General features: G+C 42.7%; 1 protein-coding gene across 1 annotated transcript; it reads right to left on the bottom strand.

The window, feature by feature from the left end:
- Nucleotides 1-1,816: 1,816 nt before the first annotated feature.
- Fam98b (family with sequence similarity 98 member B) lies at nucleotides 1,817-24,963 on the bottom strand. Its single transcript, XM_075961763.1, has 8 exons — nucleotides 24,856-24,963; nucleotides 18,225-18,370; nucleotides 17,056-17,190; nucleotides 15,736-15,914; nucleotides 13,581-13,661; nucleotides 12,495-12,611; nucleotides 6,323-6,490; nucleotides 1,817-2,721 (listed from the first exon to the last, which is right to left on the bottom strand). Exons 1-8 carry the CDS (start codon nucleotides 24,924-24,926, stop codon nucleotides 2,350-2,352), a joined length of 1,269 nt encoding a protein of 422 aa, XP_075817878.1. The 5' UTR covers nucleotides 24,927-24,963; the 3' UTR covers nucleotides 1,817-2,349.
- Between the last annotated feature and the right edge of the window lie 710 nt (nucleotides 24,964-25,673).

Below are 25,673 nucleotides of genomic sequence, written 5' to 3'. Positions count from 1 at the left end.
TGACAACTGAGCTGGAGACCTACATGCCTGTCCAGGGTGGCCTGTCCAGGCAGGCACAATTACGGCCAGCAAATATTTGGTGGGGCACGGGAGAGAGAAAGAGGCAGATCTGAAGAGGTGAAGGTGATGAGGAGCAGGCTAAGGTAGATGGTTTCCTTGCCATCCAGGGCCATGGTGATGCCCAGGCTTGGGCTGCTACTAAGGCCCTTGCCTGGGTCCGTGGCCCTGCTGCAGTCAGTCTGTGTTGACGTCCATGGCTCCTGTGACCACTGCAGGCCAAGAGGACAGGGCTACACAGAGTTGGCCCAGCCCCACAGGCTGTAACACTAGGGAGAATCGGCCCTGCCCATCACCAGGTGCAGCCCTGTGGAGAGGGGGTCCTGCACCTCTCCTGGGCAGCACAACAGAGCTGACTCTGATGAGGGGGCAGGGATGTGAGAGTAGGAGAGCTGGTCCTACCCCCTTGTCTGCCGTATGATGGCATAGGTGAGGGAAAGATGCCCCCAACCTTGAAACCTGTGAAAAGCAGGGAACCTGACCCAGCCCCTCACCAGCAGCAGCGGATGGGAGAGCAGGCCCTGCACCTCACCTGGGCAGCACAACAGAGCTGACCCTATTGATAGGGGCGCAGGTGAGCTGGCCCCAAGAATGTAAACATGAGAGATCTGGTCTGCCCCCTCATCTGCCACACAGTGGCATGAGCAAGAGATGTCCTCCCTTCCCCCTTGCCAACTGCGGCAGATGGGGAGCTGGCTCTGAGGTCATTGAAGTGGAAAAGCTGTCCCTGCCCATCAACTGTCAATGGTTGCAGCACCCGGGAGAACAGGGCCTGCACCCCAGGGCAGCACAGTGAGCTGGCCCTGCTGATGGGGGCATGTGTGAGCCAACCCCAAGGGTATGTGTGGAAGAACTGGCCATGTGGTGGTGAGAGCGAGAGAAAGGCGCCCCCCCCCCCCACTCTGTGACACCTGTGGCAAACAGGGGACCTGTCCCAGTCCCTCACCAGCTGCAGCACTCAGGACAGCAGGCCCTGCTCCTCTCCTGGGCAGCACAATAGAGCTGACCCCATTGACAGGGGAGTGGGTGAGCTGACTCAGAGAACGTGGATTCACAGCTCCTGGGAGCCAAGCCTTTGATTGCTCCAGCTACCAGATCACATGCAGCCTGACACAGCCTGCCTCTCAGAACTTGATATCTAAAGCAAGGGTACTTATTAGGAACACATTTTTCATAGCATCAAGTAAAAGCAGTATGTATTTTTGTTCCTTTAAAGTAGTTTTGATATTATTTTTTCTTTTATTGTTTGAGAATTTCACACAGGCATTTGGTGTGTTTTGATTAAATCCACACCCCCTACAATCCCTCTCCTACCCCCCATACCACGTGCTTTTTCTCCTCAACTTCATGTGCTTCTATTTGTGTCATTGTTCTTTAACTGAGTCCACTTAGTGATGCCCCCACGGGCAGGGTCAGGACATCTACTAGAGCACAAACAGCTCTCCTGCCCACATCCCGGGAGGAATCTGGCTCGCCCTCCTTCAGCAGCAATCAATTGCCAACAGCTCCTCAGCTGGGGGTGCGGCTTCATGACCACTTCCCTCTCCGTGCTGGGATTTGTCTGGCTTCATCTTGCATAGATAACTCTACGAATTCAGATGTGTAACTGACCCATGTCCAGAAAACACTGTTTCATTGTAGTTACCCGCCATCTTTGGTTCTCACAATCGTTAACTTAGCTATTCTGCCAACCACACAGGTTTCATATCCAGCTGGAAAATAAGTCACATATACATAGTGAAATAAAGAAGACTTTGGCTTCAGTTAACAGAAATTTAATAAAAACCTAACCAGAGGAATTTCATTCTATTAAAAAAAGATGACAACTGCCTACTGAGCACAAACATTAGACACTTTCTCTGTTCTGTAAAATAGAATTAACAATATAGGACAGATCCACAGGAATACAAACAAGACAAGAGTCTGGGTTCCTTTCTGTTACAGGTGGGGCCATTTGTGTGTTTCAATCCTGAACAAATACCAGTTTACAGTCTAAAATCAATCATGACAATAAAATACATTCCACTTTCCAAGTTGCTGGTAATAAATATTTAATTTTTAAAAATAGTTTTTGGGTTTTTTTTTCTCTTTAAAAAGACATAGCATGCTGAGTACAGAGAACACGGAAAGCATCGTGCTGCAGGCTCACCTGTGGTGTAAAATGGCCTTCTACATTCAAGAGCGCCATCCTCAGAGACACCACCATGCTCTACTCGGACGTTCAAGTACGTTCCTCACAACACTATCGCTACATGGTATCTAGTAGAAAGCAGGGCTCTAACAGCTGCAGTCTTAGTATCTTCTGTACCCACCACCACCTCCTCCGCCTCCCCCGCCATAGCCCCCTCTCCCGCCATAGCCCCCTCTTCCACCATAATCTCCCCTCCCACCATAATCTCCCCTGCCTTGGAAACCTCCTCTGCCACCTCCTCCCCCACCTCCTCCCCATCCCCCTCCCCCACCTCCTCCCCACCCTCCTCCCCCACCCCCACCCCATCCACCTCTTCCACCCCCACCACCTCCTCTACCACCACCTCCACCTCCACCACCCCAGCCACCCCTCCCTCCGCCTTCTTGTCTCTTCTGCCAAGGGGGCATTTCAGGGGGCGGTGGTTCAATTTCATTCGGCCGTCCTCCCCTGTCAGGCACCCTTCCCATAAGCACCTGTGTGAAAAAAGAGTTCTCATTAGGTTTCTGGTTTTCAACGTTAAATTTCAGAGGATATTAAGGTTATTATTTCTAAATAAAGAAGCCAAATCTTTGAACATATAAGGGATGAACGTGTATGAATTAATACTGAAAATATAAGTGTGATGTTTGACATATTCCTGAGTACAGTAGTATTTTTAAACAAATTAGAGCAGTATTCCCTACAGTTAAAGTCTTATTAATTTTTTCTCATTTAAATTTGTTAACAAAATTTATGACAAACATGGTGTCACATGAAGAACTATTTTAGCAAAATGTTTTTAAGACACAAATCATAAAACCTACGTTAGTCAACTTCATATCCATTTATTTATACAACTCTGACTTTGCACAAGGGTCTGTTCGGCACTGGGTTATCCAGTAAGTCTGCACTCCTCTGACACATGTTAGTTCATCAGTGAATAAAGACTACATAGCATGCAGCCCCCTTTGAATGGAACAATAGTCCCAGTTAAGTTCTGTAGCAGTTTCCTCCGAGGGAAACATTCCATCCTGCAGGAAGCTCTCATTAACACAGGAAGTCAACAACTCAAAGTAACTTCAAGAAGTCCCTAAAACTGACCAGATTCACTAGCTTTCTCCTTCCCCAGGAATATGTGAACAGAACAGAACGCTGAGCATCTCTCTCAGAGGAGCAGAGCTACAAAGCCCATTCTGAGACAAGACGCGCTGTCCACTGTCCGGAAGAAGCAGAGGCCAGCAGCACTGCATGAAAAAATGAAGCCTTGGGGCTGGAGAGATGGCTCAGAGGTTAAGAGCATTGCCTGCTCTTCTAAAGGTCCTGAGTTCAATTCCCGGCAACCACATGGTGGCTCACAACCATCTGTAATGAGGTCTGGTGCCCTCTTCTGGCCTGCAGGCATACACACAGACAGAATATTGTATTCATAATAAATAAATATTTAAAAAAAAAAAAAGAAAGAAATGAAGTCCAGTGGAAGTGTTGAAAGGGGAGGCTCAAACTGTGTCACCCGCTGAGCTGCCTGTAAGCTGTGCAGTGAGCTCCAGGTTCCCAGCTTTTGTGAGCTGTCTGTCAGCCATGCTGGGGTGGGCTGTGGTGATGGCGCTGTCTGAGGCATTTCTACTCCTCATCCATATTCCTGAAAGTAACCCAGTGAAACCCACTAGGTGGACATGGTGGCATCTGCACTTTGATCTGTCGGGGCTCCGAACCTGGGGACAGTCTCCCCAGACAAAGTCTGTCACATAACAAGTGACACAGAGAGAAGGATTCTCCTGAACTATTCCTTTCTTTGAGGAAACTTAATATCAGTAATATACCTACTATATTATAGCATAGATAACCTAACTCTAAATCCAAGACATGAAATGCTTCAGAATTTAAAACTTTTCAGCACCAACTTGATGGCACAAGGAAAAAAATTCTACAAATGACATCATGGTTTGCACAGAAACACAGGCACACAAAAAATATGGCACAAAATTACCCTCAAACTATGTGTATAAGGTATACACAAAACAAATTCTGTGTTTTAACACTGGTCTCATCCTAAGATCATTTAAACAAACAGATATTGTGTGTGTGTGTGTGTGTGTGTGTATACCTATAATCTTTCACTCTGCCATGAGCATGCAGCATAGCTTATGTCTGCCGATGGGTAGAAGTGTACACACACACACAAACACACACACACACACACACACACACACACACATATATATAATTTAAATCTATTTTGTAAAAAAAATTTAATTTAAAGTTGAGCGGTGGTGGTGCCTGTAATCCCAGCACTTGGGAGGCAGAGGCCTGGTCTACAAGAGCTAGTTCCAGTACAAGTTCCAACGCTAGAGAGAAACCCTTTCTCAAAAAAAAAAAATAATAATTAATTAATTAAAATTTTAAGTTAAATTTTTATTAAACATCATTTAAAATACAAGCATTTCTCTCCAAGTACTTTGAATGAGGACAATTGAACCCTTCTGAGAGAGAGCATGCATACAGACACCAATTCCCTTAGCCAAGCTTTTAGCAACACCTGGAAATATAAACTAGGGAGAGTTGAAGCTTCCACCGTCGGCAGACATAAGCTATGCTGCATGCTCCTGGCAGAGTGAAAGATTATAGGTAACTATGGGAAGTGTCAACCTTGCCAGAGGGGTACAGCCAAGGGGACTCCAACAGTTTCAGGGAGACAAGACAAAAACATTCACCTCTCAATCAAAGCAGCCAAAGAATCAGCTAGACTGCAACTTCATCTCTAATCAAACCCACAGAAAAAGGTCATCAATTTGAGAGAGAGAGAGAGAGAGAGAGAGAGAGAGAGAGAGAGAGAGAGAGAGCGCGCAAGGGTTTAAGCACTAGAGGAGGAGTGTGGAAGGGAGGTGATTGGAGGGAAGAAAGGTAAGGGGTTGATCTAATTATATTATAAATTTTAAAAATTATTTTAAAATGCATGGAAGAAGTTATGTCAAAGATATGGTGGCATAGGCTTTTCATCCCAGTACGTGGGAGCCAGAAGCATGCCAGTCTCTGTGAGTTCAAAGTCAGCCTAGTCTGCATGAGTTCCAGGTCAGCCAGGGTTACATAGTAACCTACTACTACTCTTATTACTACTACTACTACTACTACTACTACTACTAATAATAATAATAATAATAATAATAATAATGCATTCTCACTATGCAACAAACTTCCACATATAAGAATCTTTATCTCTCAGCAATAATGTCCTAATTACCAAATTATACACATACGCACATGCGTGCACATACACAACACCAAACTTTTGTTTTTATTGTGCTACACATTTTCACCAATCTTTCTTAGCTATTATTCTCATATAACTTCTGCCAAATTCATAGAGATGCTGTCCCAAAATAGCTCACAAATAAACTATAGAGTAAAAACACGGAAAAGACTGACTTTAAACAACCATTGGGCTTGCCTAGCATACAGGACGGGAGGGGGAGAGCAAACCAAATGCCTCTGACAAATAATCCTATCTCTTTTTTTTTTTTTTTTTTTTTTTTGGTTTTTCGAGACAAGGTTTCTCTGTGGTTTTGGAGCCTGCCCTGGAATTAGCTCTTGTAGACCAGGCTGGTCTCGAACTCACAGAGATCCGCCTGCCTCTGCCTCCCCAGTGCTGGGATTAAAGGCGTGCGCCACCACCGCCCGGCTAATCCTATCTCAAATAAACTACCTGTCCCACTGCTTTTGATTATTATTTTGTTGTTCTTCTTCTTTAGTCAAATCGCCCCTGGATGCTCTAACAGACACAGAAACCTTTCTACTCAAGCTGACGGTGACATTTTGGATTTGTCTAGAGTGTTCTGCCATTACACTACATTACATTACAGTCAAAAATCACAGACATCTTCAACTTCATGAAGACCACTGTCATAAGAGTTGAAACAGACACCACAGAGATTTTAATTAGTAAATCTAATAAGTGGTGGTAACAATTCCTGAAGATTCTTACTAGTCAGATGGATAAAGCAAATACTTGATAAAGCTACTGTAAAAGCCCTTCTCAACTCCTCGCAGTCAGAAAGCGTTGACTGACTTCACGACTACAAAAGCTGAAAGAAAACTGACCTTATTGATGGCACATGCCGTCTTCTCCCGGCTGATGCCACTGCTTGTCCTGATGATCTTGGACAGATCTTCACGGGCAGCAAGCAGATGTGCCAACGTAACTGTTGTCTTGGGCGACAAAGCATACCGCTTGGGCTGGTAAATTCTTGCTATGTTATCTGTTTTTGCCTACGTGATGGTGAGAGAGGGAAATCGGCACAAGTGAATCTGAATGAAAAGTGTAGCAATCATAATCTTTAGAAAGAGAATTCATAATATGTAAGCAAGGAAATAGAGAAGAGAGAAAGCATCCCAATACTCAATGCAATGGATAAAGTCAAATAAACAGAAAAATAATACAAACAAACAGAACAAAATGATATTACTCATGTTAACACATTATAAAATGGGTAATAAATCTTATAGAAACAACAGCCAAACTTGAAGAAATGGGGAGGACTATTAAATGTCTGGAGGGGATGCAGTTGTTGTCAGTGTCCTTCAGTTTAACTTACACACTTTGATCAACAGTAGTCCTAATGAAAATGGTTTTAAGACAAGAAAATAAACAACAACAACAACAAAATCTAAGGTTAATCCAGAACCTAAATATGGAAGAATGACTTAAAGTATTTTTAAAGAATCCTACCACATACTAATATATAATATGAATTTATCTTTTTCTTTGTTTTTGTTTTTTTCTTTTTCAAGACTTCAAGACAGGGTTTCTCTGTGTAGCCCTGGTGGTCCTGCCAGGATTAAAGGCATGACCACTACACCCAGCTGAATTCATCATTTTTAGAGCTAACAATTACTCTCATTAAATGTGCTACACCGCTTTCAACTTAGGAGTTATTTAATCCAGAAATGTTCATTTATCACTCCATCTGCAGCTTTCTTAAGTTACAGGAATACGAAGGATAGATGGATCCACAAGGGGAGGGGAGAGGAGAGAGGGACTTGGGTCCCTAAAACACAGTGAGAAATCCCAGTTGCACCACATGCTAACACAGGAAAAGCACCCTGAGCACAACACACAGGACATCCACTGCCTCACCTGATTAACTGAAACTCTGAAGAAAAAGAAGATTGATGAAGCAAGACAGAAAATGGCTGGAGTCTCATAAATAAATGAATGAATGTGAAAACAACCTGAGAAACATTGCAGATTAATGAGCAGAAAGGAAAGATCATTTTCCACGGTGTGGCACGCGCCGATGGATACTCGGCAGAATATCGGTGGTGACATCAGCGGGGAGGCACACATTCACCAAAAGACATCCCAGAGAGTAGAGCTGTTTTATCTTAAACTTTAAAACCTATCACACTGTACAGACTAAAGTTTCCATATATCATACGTCAAAGGGTCTAAAACAGAATCATCAGAAAATTGAGGAAATATCCGTAAGTGATATGTGAACTTTCTTAACAAAAGAGTTCAATCAAAAGGAAACCAGAAGACACAGGAAGCAGCATCAAGACACAAATAGAAAACAGGAAATTCAAATGACTAACGGGCCTATGGAAAACAATTTTCCTGATAAGAAGAAACAAATTAGTAAGTTAATCTTTTTATCCATCAAGTTAGCAAGAAAATTGGTAAAGATAATGTGAGACAAGACAGTATTTACCGGTATACAGAAGCTCTAATTATTAAAACTAATAACCTTTCACACAGCAAATACCATTTTAGGAATCTACCATAATACACTAAAATTTACAGTAAATTATGAAAGTTATAAAAATTATATAGAAAAATTGCTGATGTCAAATATAGGAAGAGGTATAAAATTAGAGCTAAGTGAGTTGTAAAATTATAAGCTAAATTTAATACAGCCTTCAAAAAGATCCTGAGAGAAAGCACCATGCACCCAGACCTCCATTTCCTGAAGATCAGAGAGCACTGTGCACCCAGGTCTCTAGCTCCCATGGACCAGAAAACTCCATGGGTGCAGGCCTTCTGCTCCAGTGGGTCCAGAGAGTACCTGGGAAAGATACTACAGAAGGACCCGGGAGCACCATGGGACCAAGTTCCCAGCTGCAGCAGCCTCAAGACCCATGCAGGGTCTGAGCTTTGGCTCCAGCAGTCTTTAAGGTTAGTGCGGTTGTGAGGTTTAACTTCTGCAGTGCTCCCCACAGGACTGAACGCCAATACTTCCATGGTTCCAGAGCTTACTCAAGCCCTGGACTCTAGCCACAGCTCATAGTACACAGACTTGAGTAGTCTGACATTTGCTATCTTGCCCCTACTGGGCTCATAGACTCCAAGGGCAGACCAAAGTTTTGACTCCATGCGATTGTCTCCAGACTTAGTGAGCAGCTCCACCCTTGGTCCTGTGCTGTACAGCCAAGATGGAAATCATGTCAGAGCTTCCATCTGACAGTCAGCACCAAGCTCCACCAGTCCCAGAACTGAACTCACAGCTCAGAGACATCCATCTAGGACAGCAGTTCTCAACCTGTGGATCTCAACCCCTTTGGGGGTTGAACAAGCCTTCCACAGGGGTCACATAACAGATATTCTGCATACCAGGTATCTATATTACAATTCACAAAAGCTGCAAAATTACAGTTATGAAGTAGCAACAAAAAAATTTATGGCTAGGGGTCACCACAGCATGAGGAACTATATTAAAGGGTTGCAAGATTAGGAAGGTTGAGAACCACTGCTCTAGGAAGAATCACGGAATCTAACACATTCAAATGAACTGGAGGAAGAGGAACCTCAAACTTAAAGACAAGCCCATTCCAACAGATGGACAATACAGCATAGAAACACAAAGACTATGACACAGCCACCATCCATGGCCCATCTCCATCCGACCAACACACCTAGGAGGTAATCCAGAGCTACAGATACATAGCTGAGTATCTGAGAAATGATTCAGACTTTTCAAAGAATTAATGGTCATAAAGGTTCAGAGAAACAGATGAACAAAGTAAGAAAATCTATCCAAGACCTCAACAAGACAGTCTCTAAAATGAATGACAGTCAGTAAAATTAGAGGTAGACATTCAAATTATGAAGGAAAAGTTTATCAAGGAGATTGAAATGCTGAAAAAAAAAGAGATGGATACTTGGGGATAGTTGCTCAAATCAAAGCCACATCTGAAAGCATCAATAGACAAGACCGCACAGCAGATCATGGTTCAGGGACAGAGGACAAAGCTGAGAAAAAACATAAACAGATATAAGAAGGAAAATATTAAGGAGCATGAATAAAATTTCCAAAAAGCCTGGAGAGAAGTTCAGAGTTAAAATGAAATGGAACAGACTATTTATTGAAGCTACAGCAGAAAACTCCCCAAACTTAGAGAAAGAAACAGTATACAAACACAAGATGTACAGAAAACTCCAGACATGACCAGAGATGAAACTCCAGCATGTCACAGTCAGAATGTCAAATACAATGTAGAGAAATAACCCCAAGAGCACAGGAAAACATCAACTCACACATAAAGGCAGAAATATCAGAATTACTTCAGATTTTCCATCAGCAACCATAAAAGTCAGAAGAGCTTGGAATTAACTATTTCAAGCTCGGAAAGTAAACAACTATGAACCAAGAATGCTATACCCAGCAAAGCCATCTTCCAAAACTGGTGGAACAATAAGGATATTCCAAGGCAATTCATAACAATCCAGCATTGTAGAAAATTCTCAATAGAGTACTGGAAAGAAGGGAGGGAAGAAGGGAGGAAGGGAAGAAGGGAAGGAGGGAGGGAGGGGGGAGGGGAAGAGGAAGGGAGGGAGGGAGGCCATCCGCCTGTCTCCTTAATATGAATACATGAAAGTGGATACTCCATGGGAAGTTCAGATAAGCAAACCTGAGCTGGGAAAGAAACAACCATATCCAACACAGCAACTCGGCAAACCCTTGAAACTAACACAGAAGAAGGAAAAGAGATACCAATAATTCAGCAAAACAGAATATCACCAAGAAAATGCATAGGAAATAGTAAGCCCTGTCTATAATAAACTAAAATGGAAATGGCCTCAATTCACCATTCACTAAATAGAAATAGACTAACAGACTAGATTAAAAGAACCAGCTATCTATTATCTGCAACTAACACTTAGGTAGCAGAGATGAAAAAGTGGAAAACAAATCACCAAGCAAATGGAAACTGTAAACAAGCAGGCATAGTTATCCTTATAGCAGAGCAAGTAAACCTCAAACCTATAGTCGTGCTTTCTCACCAGGACCACTGGTCAGCAAATAAGGACACAGACTTCTGAAAGCTCGGCCTGAGCTCAAGCTTTTTTCCAACTAGCTCTTATAACTTATTATTGCCTCTATTAATTTACATTCTGCCACGTGGCATCCCTACCTCTCTTTTTCCCAGAGTCCTCTCTCTTCTGGAAGTCCCACCTATTCTCTCCTGCCTAGCTATTGGCCATTTCTTTATTAAACCAATCAGAAGGTGTCTTGGACAGAGACACAGCTTTACAGTGTAAACAATATTCCACAATACAAACCAAGACTAATTAGAAGACATAAAAAGGGCATTACATATTAATAAAGATGACAATTTATCACGAAGATACATTAATTATAAACATTTATACACTGGATCTATTAGAGCCCCTAATTTTATACAAACAAACACTGAAGGGCATAAAAGGCCATCTAAGTCCTGACACAATACTGGAGTAGGGGGGTTTCAACACTACACTCTTGTGTTTAGATGGATCTTCTAAACTGGAAGCAAGTAAAGAAATTCAGATCTAAAATTCAGTATGGATCAACTACGAATAACAGATGTATACAGAATATTCCACCTAACAGAGAAGAAATATTTTTCTTCAGCATCAGATAGAACTTTTTCTAAAATCAATCCTCTCATAGGACACAAACCCAAATCTCTGCAAATACAGAAGAAAACAGAATCAAGCGAGAGCGAGAGAGAGAGATAATCCCTTATGTCTGATTAGAAGACGGTGTAATAAAATTAGAAATCATCAAGAAAAACACAAAAATATCTGGAGACTAAGCAATAATTTTGAAATTAGCAGTGGGTCATATAAGAAATACAGGAAAAATTTAAATTCCTAGTGATAACTGACAATGAGAAGACAACTTCTCAGCACCTTTGGGTTGAAAAGTCAGTCCTCTCACAATAAAACATCTGAAGGGCAGTAAATCAGTAACCTAATGGTACAAGGCTTCTGAAGGGCAACCAGCGGCCAATCCCAAGTCCTGCAGAAGGCAAGGAATACTAAAGGTCAGAGGAGAACTAGTGATATAGAGAGAAGATAGGGAAAGAGGAAAGACTGTGTTAAGGGGTCAAGTTCATGACAGCTGCACTTCAAACAGTCCGCTAACTCATTCCTGTGAGACCAAAGCTCAAGACCAGGATTAGACCACTCAGGAGGGCAGATGCCTATCTTCCACGAGACTCCACGGCCACCACCATGGTGGGAACCAAGCTTCTAGAATATGAACCTTAAGGAACATCAAACATAGTAGCGTATGATGCCAAGTGACACAACACAGGAAGAACTGCTCAGCTGTCCAAATAACAGTAACGATGTAATGTCGAACTCCACTTGTGGTCAAAGTGAGTAACTGATGCCAGATTCACCCTCTGAAGGGTGTGGACTAACAACTGCCAGACAAACAGTGGCAACCAATGGCTGCCAAATAGTGAACATCACAGAGCTCAGGACAGCAGTCCTTCAAAGAGGGAAGGTCTATGGTGGCCCTATTTACTGTCTGGAAAGTTCTAATGGTTGGGAGAGGAACAGAGAGACCCCAGACTGACACCGGGTAAAGATTCAAGGAGTCTGGAAAGCTTCTAGTTAGAATAGCTCCATCCTGCAGTTCTCTTCAATGAGAAGACATGCCACAATCACCCAGCCTAAGAAACTCAAGAAACCTATTCCAGCATCAGTACCACCTAAACCTGCTTCTACTCTGTTTTCTCATTAGTTACTCACTGTCTCTACCTCAGTCAGCTCAAAGAAATACTCATTTTACACTAACATAAATCAAGCCATGCAAGTTAAAAACAAAGATGAAAGTCAGGGAACACTGTCATCAGCAAACATGAACCTGGAAGAGCCTATAATCACTATATGTAAGAGCAGTGGTTAGCTGACATGTGGCCCAGAACAGAATTAAAGCAACTCGAGCAGCAGGAGCTGCCCTACACTGCCACCTACAGGAAACCAGGGGGAAAGCAGCCTCACCTTTGCTCTATCCGACCACCCAAAAGACTGCACGGTCACATCCAACCGTTTCATTAACATCCGCCGGCGGCATTCATATTCACAGCAAAGAGCATCATTAATCCTTTCCAATTTTTCCTAGATGATTTGAGGATGAAACCACAAGATTAGACTCTTTGATTCTGCTCAGAGAAGAAATCTGAAAATTACTGTACTTTAAATAATACTATACTTAATGATCATTTTATATCCTGTGAGACTACAGAAAAATATTTAAATAACATTTAATGATAAAACATTTATGGTGTTCAGAAGCTAGTAAAGAAGCTTATCTTTCATTAGATATATATGTATTTAAGCAAAACATCAGCTTGCTAAGCAGCGCATATTAAGGAAATAATAGGCCAAAAACTGTCTGTCTTGCTGGCCTCACAAACTACCCTTTTCAAATCACAGCTCTGCTAATATATTGCCACTAAAAACATTCTTCCTAGTAGATATTTTAAATTAATAACTCAACTAAAGTGTTATGATTATCTGTGATCTAATTCTCCAAAACACTAAATGTCCATTTACGAAAGGACACCAGTGCAGAATGGACTGGATGCTGCTTGTCCCCTCAAAGGTTCCTGTGTTGGAGGTCTGGTCTGCGAGGGGGCAGGGGTTGAGAAGGAAGAGGAAGGGTACAGAGAGCCTGTGTGAAATGGGGCTCAGGAACAAGGTTTAGGTCCACCAAGATATGACTCTGAAAAGGACTTTGGGATGCGAGCCTGGGGACTTTTTTCATCTGGTGTCTCCCTCATGCACACACACCAGCCTTGCCATCCATCAGGAAGTGACAGAGCCAAAGGTGGTCCTTGCCAGAGCTGTCACCTTGCAGTTTAGACTTTGAGTCTTTTAAGCTGTGGTATAAGTCTCGGGGTAGCCTGCCTCGAGTATTTCCTTAAAGTAACAAAAACGTTTAAAAACAAACCAGGCTGTGGTGGCACACGCCTTTAATCTCAGCACTTGGGAGGCTGGTGGATCTCTGTGAGTTCAAGGCCAGCCTGGTCTACAGAGCTGGTACAGTTATGCTTTAATTATATAATTAGTAAAAGGAACACTTACTGCCTGTTCTGAACTTAAATCAACCTTTAGCAGTGGTTTTCCCACATGGTTTTTCTGGACTTTCGAGAGAATATCCTTCACCTGAAAGCAAATATAAAAGATTACAAAAAATATACATACAGAATCATTTAAAACCATCTTATTCTTATTTGATGTGCTGTTTTGAACAGCAAATAATAACCATGCTAAAGTGATACCACTAAAACACACCTTCACCTAGCAGGAAAGCGGGTCATGGCAGTGCCGAGTCCCTGGTGCACAAAAGGAGCCGGCTACATTCATTCAAACCACAGAGCACTCTTGTCAGAGTAAGGAAGTGTACAGAGGTCCAGTGTTAAAATGGTGTGTGGGCAATCACTGTGCAGTGTCCTCTCAAGATGGTTCTCTTTACTTCCTGGTCCACACTCAAGAGAGAACTAGGACATTTAACAAGTTTCTCAATTTCTCTCAAATAAATACTGGAATTTGCCGGGCGGTGGTGGCGCACGCCTTTAATCCCAGCACTCGGGAGGCAGAGGCAGGCGGATCTCTGTGAGTTCGAGACCAGCCTGGTCTACAAGAGCTAGTTCCAGGACAGGCTCCAAAACCACAGAGAAACCCTGTCTCGAAAAACCAAAAAAAAAATAAATAAATAAAAAAATAAATAAATACTGGAATTTTTACTTAGCTGACACTGCTCTACAAGACAACATGGGATAAGCTTCCCTATTACAAGCCTGACATAAACATTTTAATTACTTTTACAAAGCTACTGACTTAGGGTATCATTTTTATTCTGAAAACAGTATATTAGACAACTGCTTTTTCTTTAGTATCATCATAGGTCATTGCAATAATAGGAATTTTGCCTGAAGAAACTGACTGCAGAGTAACATTCTAAGTTGGGTTCACCCTCCAAACTAGAAAGTGGTTTGGTGTCTTATTATATAACAACCATAGCAGATAATCAGAAGCAGTAATGTTTCTTTAAGAGCTCTGGGAGCTAACTGCCTACTCTCAAATGCTGTGGGATATTAGTACACTGTGTGAAGATATACTGCTGTGATTGGTTTAATGGAGAGCTAAACAGCCAATAGCTAGGCAGAAGGTATAGGCAGGACTTCCAGGTAGAGAGAGAGGAAGTAGGAGATGAATCTATGATGCACTAGAGTTCCAGGAGACACAGAAGCAGAATGGGCGGTATGCAACAGAACATAGATGACTAGAAATGGGTTCATTTATGTTATAAGAGCTAGTTAGAAACAAGCCTAAGCTCAAGCCAAGCTTTCATAATTAACAGTGTTTCCAGGTCATTATTTAGGAAATGCCTGGCAGGAAAGAGGAAGACTCGTTACACTCAGATATCAGGTCTACCACACTGTGAATTATTATCACATGTAAATATTCAAAACAGTAAGTGACAGGGATTTGCTGTCACATTACTGAACAGCTTGAGTTAGAAAGTAAAAAGTGTCTTTCTCAATCATAACAGAGCATCATGTATGAGCACGTGTAGAAAAAATAAACTACAGAAATTTTTCTTCTGATAGGAACTGAATGGCACAGGAAGCTGCTTTAGGTAAACAGCCCAGATGGCACAATAAGAGAAAATGCAGGAGGTACAAGATAATAGTTCCTTATAACTACCCTATCTGTGCTTATTTATTCATTTGCTAAACCATACACATTTACTAACAATCAAGAAAGTATGTTTGCTCTCTGGCAAAGAAAGCAGAGTGCAGCATCCCATGGGTGTGGGGAGGTGAATGTCCTTCACCTTGCAAAATAACCACTTCTTCTATTACACTGTATTACAGACCTAGCTAGGACAGCAATCCTTAAATTTGAAAAGCAATTTTTGTCATAGAAAACTCTGGCATAGTCTTAGGACTCACTCATCAAGATATGATTCTTGAATATTAATTACAAATTAAATTATATGTATATTAAACATAAGTCAAAAACTTAAGTTTACACATAAAATTTTAGGGAAGTATTTTTGTTTTGGTGCTGGGGAAGGCAGCCAAGACTTTCCATATGGTAGGCCAGGGCTCTACAACAAATAAGTTTCTCTAAAAATTGATAATCTATATCACAATTAGAATACAGCACTGACATGTTAGCATTTAGTAGAATCTTGAATAAAATATTTATGTATTTTATACATATAAAATACCTTCGATTCCACTTGGCTCAGTAGGAGTGGAATGTCAGAAGTGTCTGACTTGGGGACCCCAAGGGCATCACACACAGCTTGAACTTCCTGGCAAATTTCACTGTTTTTATCTAACTGAGAATTTTTATGTTTCTTCTTTTGTAATATCTGTAAAGCTTGAAGTTCTGTACTTAAAAACACTGTAACAAAAAAAATCAGAAAAATAACATTAATACATGCATGAGAATTTCTTGAAAAAAAACTGTTGAACTAATTTACGTAAACAAATAATAACCATATCAAAACTAACTTACAAAGAACCAATGAGAACAGTAGATATAGAACACCTCAAACCTCAATGACAAATAGCTATTGTTCACTGAATTCCAAAAATAGCACAAAGTTCAATAAAATATGGCTCTACGAGGGCCTTTATAGCAGCTGTAGGAATACAGATTAATATACACAGTGATATTTCATTTGTATTTTAATAAAGCTTGCCTGAAGATCAGGGAGTAAAACAGCCTCACTGGTCAGCCTTACAGACCAGCAGAGTTAACACATACCTTTACTCCCAGCAGCCACATTAGTTGCCATAGAAACCGGGTGGTGTATGCCTTTAATCCCAGCCCTAGAGAGGATTATAAAACCGGACGAGACAGCTCTCAGTCAGTCTCTTTCTGAGGTTTCCTGGAGGCAGGATCACCATTTTCAGACTGAGGTCAAGGGAAAGAACTGGTGGCTGGCTGCTTTGCTTTTCTGGTCCTCAGGCTGAACCCCAATATCTGTCTGAGTTTTTACCAAACCTCCCAAACCTCACTCAAGAACCCTGAAGGCACAAACTACATTTTATCTGATTTTCTGTGATGTATTCCTAGTGCTGTTTCTGGTTTAAGAGTAGGTGATCAATAAATATTCCTAAACAGTCAACCACTGTGTATCACTACAAAGAAGATACAGTGATCTGCAGAATAGCCTAATATCCCAAAGAATTTAAAAAATTAAGTCAGACATCAGAGATGGCGAAGTTAGCCATTTCATCATAAGCCATCAGAGATGAGTCAGGCAAAGGAACACTTGCTAAAATACAGCAGAAAGCACAAACAAGGGGATTTACTGACTATACTGTGAGTATTAATATATACTAGCAGAGTTTAAGCTGTCTGTGTAAGACTGTTTAAGACGGTGCAATACTTTCAAACACAAAAGCCTCTTCAGTATGTAAGACACTGTATGTAAGGTGTCTAATGTCTCAATAATCGAAGAGTATAAATTCTGATCTGAAAGTAACAAGAGTACACTGAACACGCGCATTCAAACGCCCAAGGAAAGACAACTTACACAGAAGTTTCAGGCAGTCATCCTTCTTTGTGAGGCGGTCTTTAATATCTCCTGATATGAGTACCGAGTACGGACAGGCCATCTCTTTTAAAAACCCACTTATCTCAAGCTGGAAGCTCTCTAGGTCGTCTCTCCCTTTAAAAGAAGTCATAGGTATTCACTGAGCGCCTACCACACAATCCACCACTGTAAAATGCATCACAGTTGCCTCCCACTTTACATTCAGTTCCAGATTTTCACTTTCATCTTTAGATAGGCAACCACTAAAAGCAAGCACACAATGTCTACGCACAGAAAGCGACATCTAAGCCTAAGAACATGAAGGACATGATCACAGGATTGGAAATATTTCTACATTTAAGTCTCACATAAGTCTCTCCAAATGGAGTGTCCATAAAATCAGATAAGCTGGACATTTTGAGTATCAGCAACCAGAATATTCAAAAGTACTACCAGTGCAATAGTCATGACCTGGCGTCAGGGCAGCTGTCAAACTCCATTGCTTCTCCACACTCAGTAATTAATGTAATCGTGGAATTTAGCTTCGCTGCTATCTTTACTATAATCATGAGGAACCTGCATCATATGCTTTAAATGTAGATATTTTATTTTGTCTCAAATGAACTCTGTCATGTATGACAAAGAAAGTAATTAATTGGGGAAAAAACAGCTTTGGAAAAGAATGCTACTTTTTCTCTTCAGCGAATACCCAATAGTTCCTTATTTTTCACTTTATCAGACTATCTGAAATTCTACAGGGTCTGGCAGGAAGACCCCAGCCCCAGATGCCAAAGAGTTAAAAGAGCAGCCTAAGGTACTAAGAGGTTTATAATCACAATATTTCCATGTGAATCCACGTCCTAAGATAAAGACTTGAGAATAATATTTAAATTGAGGAGTATACATATTTTTAAAACTTAATTCAAACTGAGTCATAGTCAAGAGCTTCAGTTTTTATAACAGCCAGTTCACATTGCCTTTTCCAGATAGGCAGTGAAGGCTTACAGTTTACTATAAAATTTAATTTAGACTTTTAATAACCAGTACTAAGGCTCATCATAAACGGCTGTTCCTTATACAGTGGTCGCACTATTGGTAAACTACAGTCTGAGCACAGTCCACTTGCTTCCCTAGTGAGTGGAAGGGTGGGCAGAGCAGGGCAGCAATACCAGCGGAAGTGATGCTTTCTTCCAGGTTGCATAAAGACTTTATTTGAGAGCCTAACCAAACGCAGAGCTCCGAAAATTCAGGTGAAGACAGTCCACCTTCTGCTGCCTTGGACAGCGCCTGTTCCTCTAGCAATGGACCCTTATACCTAGAAAGGAAGAAACAACAACTTATAAAAATAAAAAAAATTGTTTTGCTATTAGCCATTCCAACGAGGATAAGAGGAAGTTTCAAATTGTTTTAATTTTCATTTCCCTAACTGCTAAGAATGATGAACATTTTGGAGGATATGTCCTCACCATTTTTATTTCTTCTATTGAGAACACTCTGTTAAGATCTGTAGCCCCAGGGGAGGCCAGATTACTCCCCAAACAATATAGGCTGTGGCTATTGGCTTTGGACACCTCTCAGAGGTTCAAAGTAAGCCCCTTCTTCTGAAGGCACATTGAGGACATAGGACTTGGATTGTTTGAGCTGAAACCCAAAGCCTCCTTCCTGCACTAGCTCCCATGGTACCACACAGAACCGTACAAGCTGCCAAGGGACGGAAGCCATCAACAGTCCTACCCTGTGGCGACACCTGTGAACCACAATAGTGACAGCATGACAAGATATCCATAAGGTACAAGCCAACAGCTGTCTAAGTGAACTTACGGCCTGCTCAACACCTAACCAGCTGGGGTCTGTTGGAGACAGTCTTAGAGAGAGTCTCCAGCACAATTCCGTAACTACATTCTAAGTCCTGCCCTCATTCCCAGAGGAGCTTCCCTCTACAGCAAATGCAGATCATTACAGAAAACCACAACTGGACACAATGTAGAGGGAGAGAGAGCAATGGATTGTGGAGCGCCCAGCCCTGATAGATACACCTGCAGAGAGCTCCAGCATCTCTGGCTTAGGAACATCAACCAGGAGGGGCAGACAGAACACAAGAGTCAGAACACAAGGAACCCTGTGTCAGACTGCTTCTCTTAGAAATGACTGCATAAATCAGACATAAAAGACAGTACCATCAGGCCTGCTCATGGACGGGAGAGAAAAATCTCATGGGGCCCCACCCTAGACAAAGAACTACAGTCTACTAATGACTATCGAGAGACTTGGCCTCTCCCAGAGATCAATACCCTCACTGGCTGATTGGCTATCTAATACAAAGTGGTCAGCCCTGAAACTATATACAAACAAAAATGGACTCAGCAGGATGTATTCATAAATCAGTGTGTAAATTGAGAGAGATATGTACAACAATAATAAAGAAAAAGAGACTATCCATGTGAGGGTTGTGGGCTACGGCAGGAGCTGGAGGGAGGAGAGGGAAGGACAAAAGGAACTCTTAATTTTTCTTGTTTACTTTTCAACTTTTTTTTTATTCTCTAACTTGCTCTGGGGGGAAACCTCTAGTGCTCTCTGCCAAGCCCTGCTGCTTGTCTTTATACATTATTTTATCAGAATATAGACATTAACTGTGTTGATGTGTGATCGTAGCTGCTTTCAGGGAAGAGTGGAACAGCTGTACAATTTACTGATTATTCTTACTCTATGTAACTAGTATTTGGCCTTTTCACATTTTTCTAGAAAATTTAAATACTACAAATAACACAATACCAAATAGCTTAATAGCCTTGTATCATCCTAATTGTAAAAACTATAGTGAAAAGTAGCATAAGTGCAAATATCTAGTTTACGAAGCTAAAAACGACCTATGAGATCTTAACCTATATTATTTATTTCATAGTTTTATCATTGAAAGTATTTCTACAAGTTGTATTAGTCAAGCCATTAAATTTTCAAAATACTTTATATATCACCTCAACTGTATTAGATACCAATTTTCTAGACTTACTCATTCTACAACTAAGGTTTTCTCAGGCACCGTACACTCTCAGATTTTAGCACTCGGCGATGTAGCAGAGACTACTCAGCTTTCACTCTGAGATTTAAATTGTTCTCTCTGGGTAGCAGGTGTGCAGTCACGGGGCCAGTGTGTCTTTTGACTCGTCCCCAGAATTTGTAAATAGTTCCCTACTTTCCTGACAATCCAGTCAGACACTTCTCTACCAGAGAGAGCATCTTTAATTCAAAATACAATGAGTTCATGCCCAGACAATTCATCGAATCAATCATTTGATAAATACAGCTTGTTTTGCTTTTTAATTTTTAGGAACTTTTGTTTTCATTTCACTTTTACTTATGATCTTGCTGTATAATTATACAGCATATATAGTTTTGAAATCTAACTTACAAAATGAGGTACACTTACCCTGTTTTGTCTATCTTTAAACAGGACCTCAGAGTTTAAGTCAAGCTGGCCTTGAACTCACTGAAGTCTAGGACGACCAACTCTTATTCCTCCTACCACCCCTCCTCCTGAGTGCTGGACCTGCAGGTGTGAGCCACCACGTTCCTAGTTTGCCATCTGAATCTAATCTCTACTCCACTCCCACCCCATAGATAACCAAGTTTATTAATTTGGGGCTGGGCTGCAATCATTTAGAGTGCTGTGGACCTTCCTCAAATAGACATCACCCAGGGCCTACTTCTTTTTCTTTTTTTTTTTTTGAATTTTATTATTTCATGTGTGTGGGTGTTTTGCCTGCATGACTGTGCAGTAGAAAAATGCCTGGTGCCTGAAGCCAGAAGAGGACACAGATCTTCTGGAACTGTAGTTACAAATAGCTGTGAGCCCCCATTTGGGTGCTGGGAAATCAACTTGGGTCTTCTGAAAGAACACTTGGTGCTCTTAAAAACTGAGCCATCTTTCCAGCCCCCTAATTTATTAATACCAATCAGCCTAAGCAATACAAGCCCTTTTTCTGCCATTAACCCACCCTAGTGGTCCTGCCGCCAGCTCAGCTCTCCACCCCTCTGCTGCCCATGCCGTCTAACCTGTAAACAGCTGCCCTACAATCCCACCTCCTCTAAGGCTACCCTACTTTACCACCCAGCTCCTTGGGGGTTTGTCCTCCTTGCTCTCACACCTGCCCCCTGCTGTCTAAAGCTCCAGACAGTTTCTCCTGTGGCTCCCAGCTGGAAGCCCCTTGTGCATCTAACACGGCCGTGGTCAGTTTTCTTCTCCACCCCTGCTCTTACTATTATCTTGTGTCTCTCCAAAGCCCTAAGAAAGACCTACCTAATACCTGAGCCTTCAGCTCCCTAACCTCCTTTTTACCAACCTTCTCCGCTCCACGTCTGTCACTCTCTCCCTGTACTTTGCCACCACGAGAACTATTATACTTCCCAAATCCTGAATTCAGGCATGTCCCTCCCCGGCCACACCTCCTACCTCCCCAGCTTCTTTTGTCATCTTTCACCAACAACTGTCCTTTGACCTCCTGCCACCTCCATGCCACTGGTTTCTCTGCACCCTCTGTACTTTCTGCTCCCTCCTATCTTCACTGCCTCCCCTATTAGACTGTGATTCTGCGGTGCATCTATCTGACTGAAGATACGAACCCTTGGTACTAAGGATCATCAGTAATGCCCTTACCTCTATACTACGATGCACCCCTACCGCTAAGCAGCACGTCTTTCCCAAACCATCAAAGGAACTTTGGAGTCAGACAGCTAATTACCTGGCAGGTCCTACTGGTAGTTAAGGGAGAAAATGAACCACACAGCTGTAAAGGTATGTGCTGCGTGCCCTGGTCCTCTTCACACTCTGCCTCCCAGCCCCATCGCCTCCTCAAGGTCTTCTTCTACTCTAACGTTCAGAACACAGCATCTTCCTTCCCCAGCTACTCTCACCGTTACTCTCACCGAGTCAGTTTCTACTCATCCTTCCTACTTCGACTCCACTGTCCTTTCCTCAGGCATCCAGCACGAACCAATGAGCCTCTGTTACACCCCCTGCTTTTTCCTCTAAAGCACTTATTACAGTGCATCAACAGAAAACCACATGTTTCTGCACTTAACTGTGAGCTCCATAAAGACAAGCACCAGTCTCTTTTGCTCACCACTGGCTCCTTGGAACAGTATTCCAAGACACAGCCATGCTCCATAAATTTTTGAAATAAACAGTGGATTCACCCCAGACTGAAGCTCTGTAACATCTGCAACATTATCATACCCCTCTGAAGATGGTGACGTGGACAGCGGGTACTGTATACCCCTCTGAAGATGGTGACGTGGACAGCGGGTACTGTATACCCCTCTGAAGATGGTGACATGGACAGCGGGTACTGTATACCCCTCTAAAGATGGTGGCGTAGAGCGCGGGTACTGTATACCCTCTGAAGATGGTGGCGTAGAGAGCGGGTACTGTATACCAGACCAGAACCTTTCCATCAGCTATGTGCATGGCTGCAGTGTACAACCAAAGCAACTAGGTGAGCCACACTGTTTGTAAAATCCCAGACCACTGTAACTAAAGAAGCATGAAATCATCTGTTTGAGGATACTCAGTTCACGGAAGAGCAAACTGATTCCTAAGTGGTTTTCCTTAGTAACCGCTGCAGCTCTACATTGGCCTTTTAGTTGTCCTATTTAAGTCATTCCATTAACGTCTTTCTTTACCTGACAACCTAAAGCACTTTCACTAATAAACTAAATGGTTTCATCACAATAGAAAATACATCCTTCACAATCTTTATGGAGATCAGTGATCAGTTACAACATATACAATCAGTAACATTTCCACATTTTGTCATCATAAAGTGAGTCTTCAAACCTCAAAATCTTGTCCTTGGCCTGTAGCATATACTCTAATTGGTCTTAAAAATAAAAACCCGGAGTCAGATATTAGGGGTGAAAGCTGAGAGATCAGAGAAGCAGATGGGCCAGTCACTAGTTCTTACCTTTACGAAATCCTCAAGGCAAAAGGGGCAAGATCCTGTGTCTACGAATCCTCAAGAGTGAATGTTCTGAGCTCCTGTCTCCTCCAGTCTTACATTCCTCTTGTCTCACGTGCTGAGATTAAAGGTGTGGGACTCCCAAGTACCGGGATTAAAGATGTGAGCCACCACTGCTTGGCTCGGTTTCTCTTTTAGACTGGGTCAATCTCGCGTAGCCCAGGGTATCCTTGAACTCACAGAGACCCATCTGCCCGTGGCTTCCGAGTGCTGAGATTAAAGATGTGTGTCACCACTGCCTGGCCTCTATGGCTAACTAGTGTGGCTTAGCTCCGTACTCTGATTTTCACGCAAGCTTTATTTGTTAAATCACAAACAAAATGTCACCACATTGCCCATTCGAGAAAAAGCCAATTTTAAAGTGTGCAAGCTGTTGTACTTCTCATATTGAATGTAAACAAATGTTCCTCAGTAAATGTCAGCATTACAGTAAATCTCACTCTCTTAACAGCTATAGTAGTAACAACTTTAACAAATCAAAGAAGGATAAAAAAAAAAAACATTGTCTTCCCTTTTCATAAATGACTTACAAGATCCCAAAAATTTCAAAGGTCAGACTTGGGAGCCAAACTGGAGCCTAAACACTTCTGGCTACTTTAATTAAGTATCTAATAATTACATCCCCGGTGAGGTAAGAAGAGAATTTCACAGAAGTACAAATGGCCTTGAAATAATCCCTGGCTCTTTTATTTCATTAAAAAAAAACATTTTATTCAAGATCAAATAAATGCAAAGTTCTGTTACGCTGGGCAACAGTAAAGTAAGCATCACCAGAGGGCAATAAAAGTAACAGTCTCTAGAGGAGCAATGACGTTTGAGGGAACAAAAGCCAGGGGGCGCGGAGAGAAGGTTCCAAGCTTCTTTAGGAACACAGTTACCATAAAAGAAGCTGCGCGCAAGGAGGCAGACACGATTGTGCAGAAGGAGCCAACGTGAGGTTACCAACCCTCCGTCGTTTGGCCCTTCGCTTGCATGTATGCACCCCCCCCCCTTTGAACTTTTTCTTCACTCTTTTCCCCATCAGTCACTGTTCCCTGCGACAGACCCCTCTCTAGTATGTTGCCAGGAATCCCTCAGTGAAGAAACCTGGCACAGCACCTGTTCTCCGGGAGCTGGGTGAAGTTCATAAGACAAAGATGGAAAAAGAGCAGGGCTGTGAAGGAAACCACGATGGGAGGAAGAACTGCGTGTCCAGATCGTCCCACCGCCGCGACCCCTGGGGTCCTCCTCATAGCACCTAGCGCCCAGAATTATAAACTGCAACGGACAGTAGATCCTTTAAAGCTAATATCACTCTGAAAACTGTCATTTCTCCCTGCCTACCATTCATACGTGCATTGAAGAGCGGAGAAGGTTAAACGTAGAGGCTTGCACTCAACTAAGAGAGTCTCCGATCTAAAAAGCTGGAGAGAGTCCCCCAGAGCCCGGAGGAAGTCAAAGCCTGAGTGGCGTGCGGCAACAACGGTCCAGAGGCGACTGTGGTGCGGAGCGGCGCGCGCGGCTTCTCCGTCCCCACAGCAGGCCCCCCGAGGCCCTGGGAGAGCCGGCTGCGGGGAGATCGCGATGCGCAGGACAGCAGGACCCTGCCCCGCGCCAGCCTAGTCTGCTCCCGCCGCGGCCGCTCGGTCCCGCCCCGTTCCCCGGGTCCCGGTGAGCTGGAGCGCAGAGGCCTGTGCACCGCCCCACACACCGCCGGCCCGGTCCGGGAGGCGCGCGCACCCGAGCCGCAGCGGCCACGCGCGAGGCCGGCGTACCTCCCCGGGAAGCGGTCCGCGAGAGCACTCACCCCAAGGCCTCCAGGGTGTCCAGTACGTCCCCCTCCATGCTAGTTTCGGGCCCCAGCTCTGGCCCTCTCATGGTCGCTTGGCCCAAAACTGTTCGTCACTCTAAAAATCCCGCCGGAAACCAGCGTCATCACGCCAAGGTTCCGGGGCAGGTAGCCATGGCGACTGTGGAGGAGCACGTGGGACCCAGACCTGGAAACAATCTATGCTTGGTGCATCCTAAAAACCGTGTTTGTAACAATAGACTTTAAAAAAAAAAAAAGGAAAATAAACATGTGTTCATATTGAAAGGGCATCTTTGTGTTAGATGTTAACCTCGTGTTAAAGTCAATCTTTTTGTTTGGTTGGTTGGTTTTTGTTTTTTGAGACAGGGTTTCTCTTTAGCTTTGGAGCCTGTCCTGGAACTAGCTCTTGTAGATCGGGCTGGTCTCGAACTCACAGAGATCTGCCTTTCTCTGCCTCCCTCCCGAGTGCTGGGAATAAAGGCGTGGGCCACTACTGCCTGGCTAATGTCAATCTTTTTAGCATCTTGATTCAAACCTAGTGGTTAAACACTCCCCGCTTTAGATTTTTAATTTTTCTTTATGGTGTATATGGATTTTATGGGACCCAGTCTCCTTTGTTGGTTTTTGTGGGGACCCTGCAGATTTGGGCATAACAGAAAGTAATAGCATGTGTATAAATAAACCCATTGAGCCAATATTTGCAGCAGTGCTCAGGCATTAATAAGAATAAATTAAGAGTATATTTCATTATGAATGTAGAACCAAATAGATGAGCTGTTGTTTTCATCTGTCTATAGAATCACCACAAATATATA

Source organism: Microtus pennsylvanicus, chromosome 2 (assembly GCF_037038515.1).
Source record: "Microtus pennsylvanicus isolate mMicPen1 chromosome 2, mMicPen1.hap1, whole genome shotgun sequence".
Classification (NCBI taxonomy): domain Eukaryota; kingdom Metazoa; phylum Chordata; class Mammalia; order Rodentia; family Cricetidae; genus Microtus; species Microtus pennsylvanicus.
Note: the sequence above shows the minus strand (reverse complement) of the source record. Positions and strands in the feature narration are given on the sequence as shown.

Bases quoted from the DNA above. Each gene is read 5' to 3' on its own strand.
- Fam98b (XM_075961763.1), bottom strand. From the start codon at position 24,926: ATGAGAGGGCCAGAGCTGGGGCCCGAAACTAGCATGGAGGGGGACGTA. The intron at 18,371-24,855 runs GTGAGTGCTCTC...CTTCCTTTCTAG, and splicing joins GACACCCTGGAGGCCTTGGG to GTATAAGGGTCCATTGCTAG. The intron at 6,491-12,494 runs GTGAGGCTGCTT...ACCATCACGTAG, and splicing joins GGTGGTCGGATAGAGCAAAG to GCAAAAACAGATAACATAGC.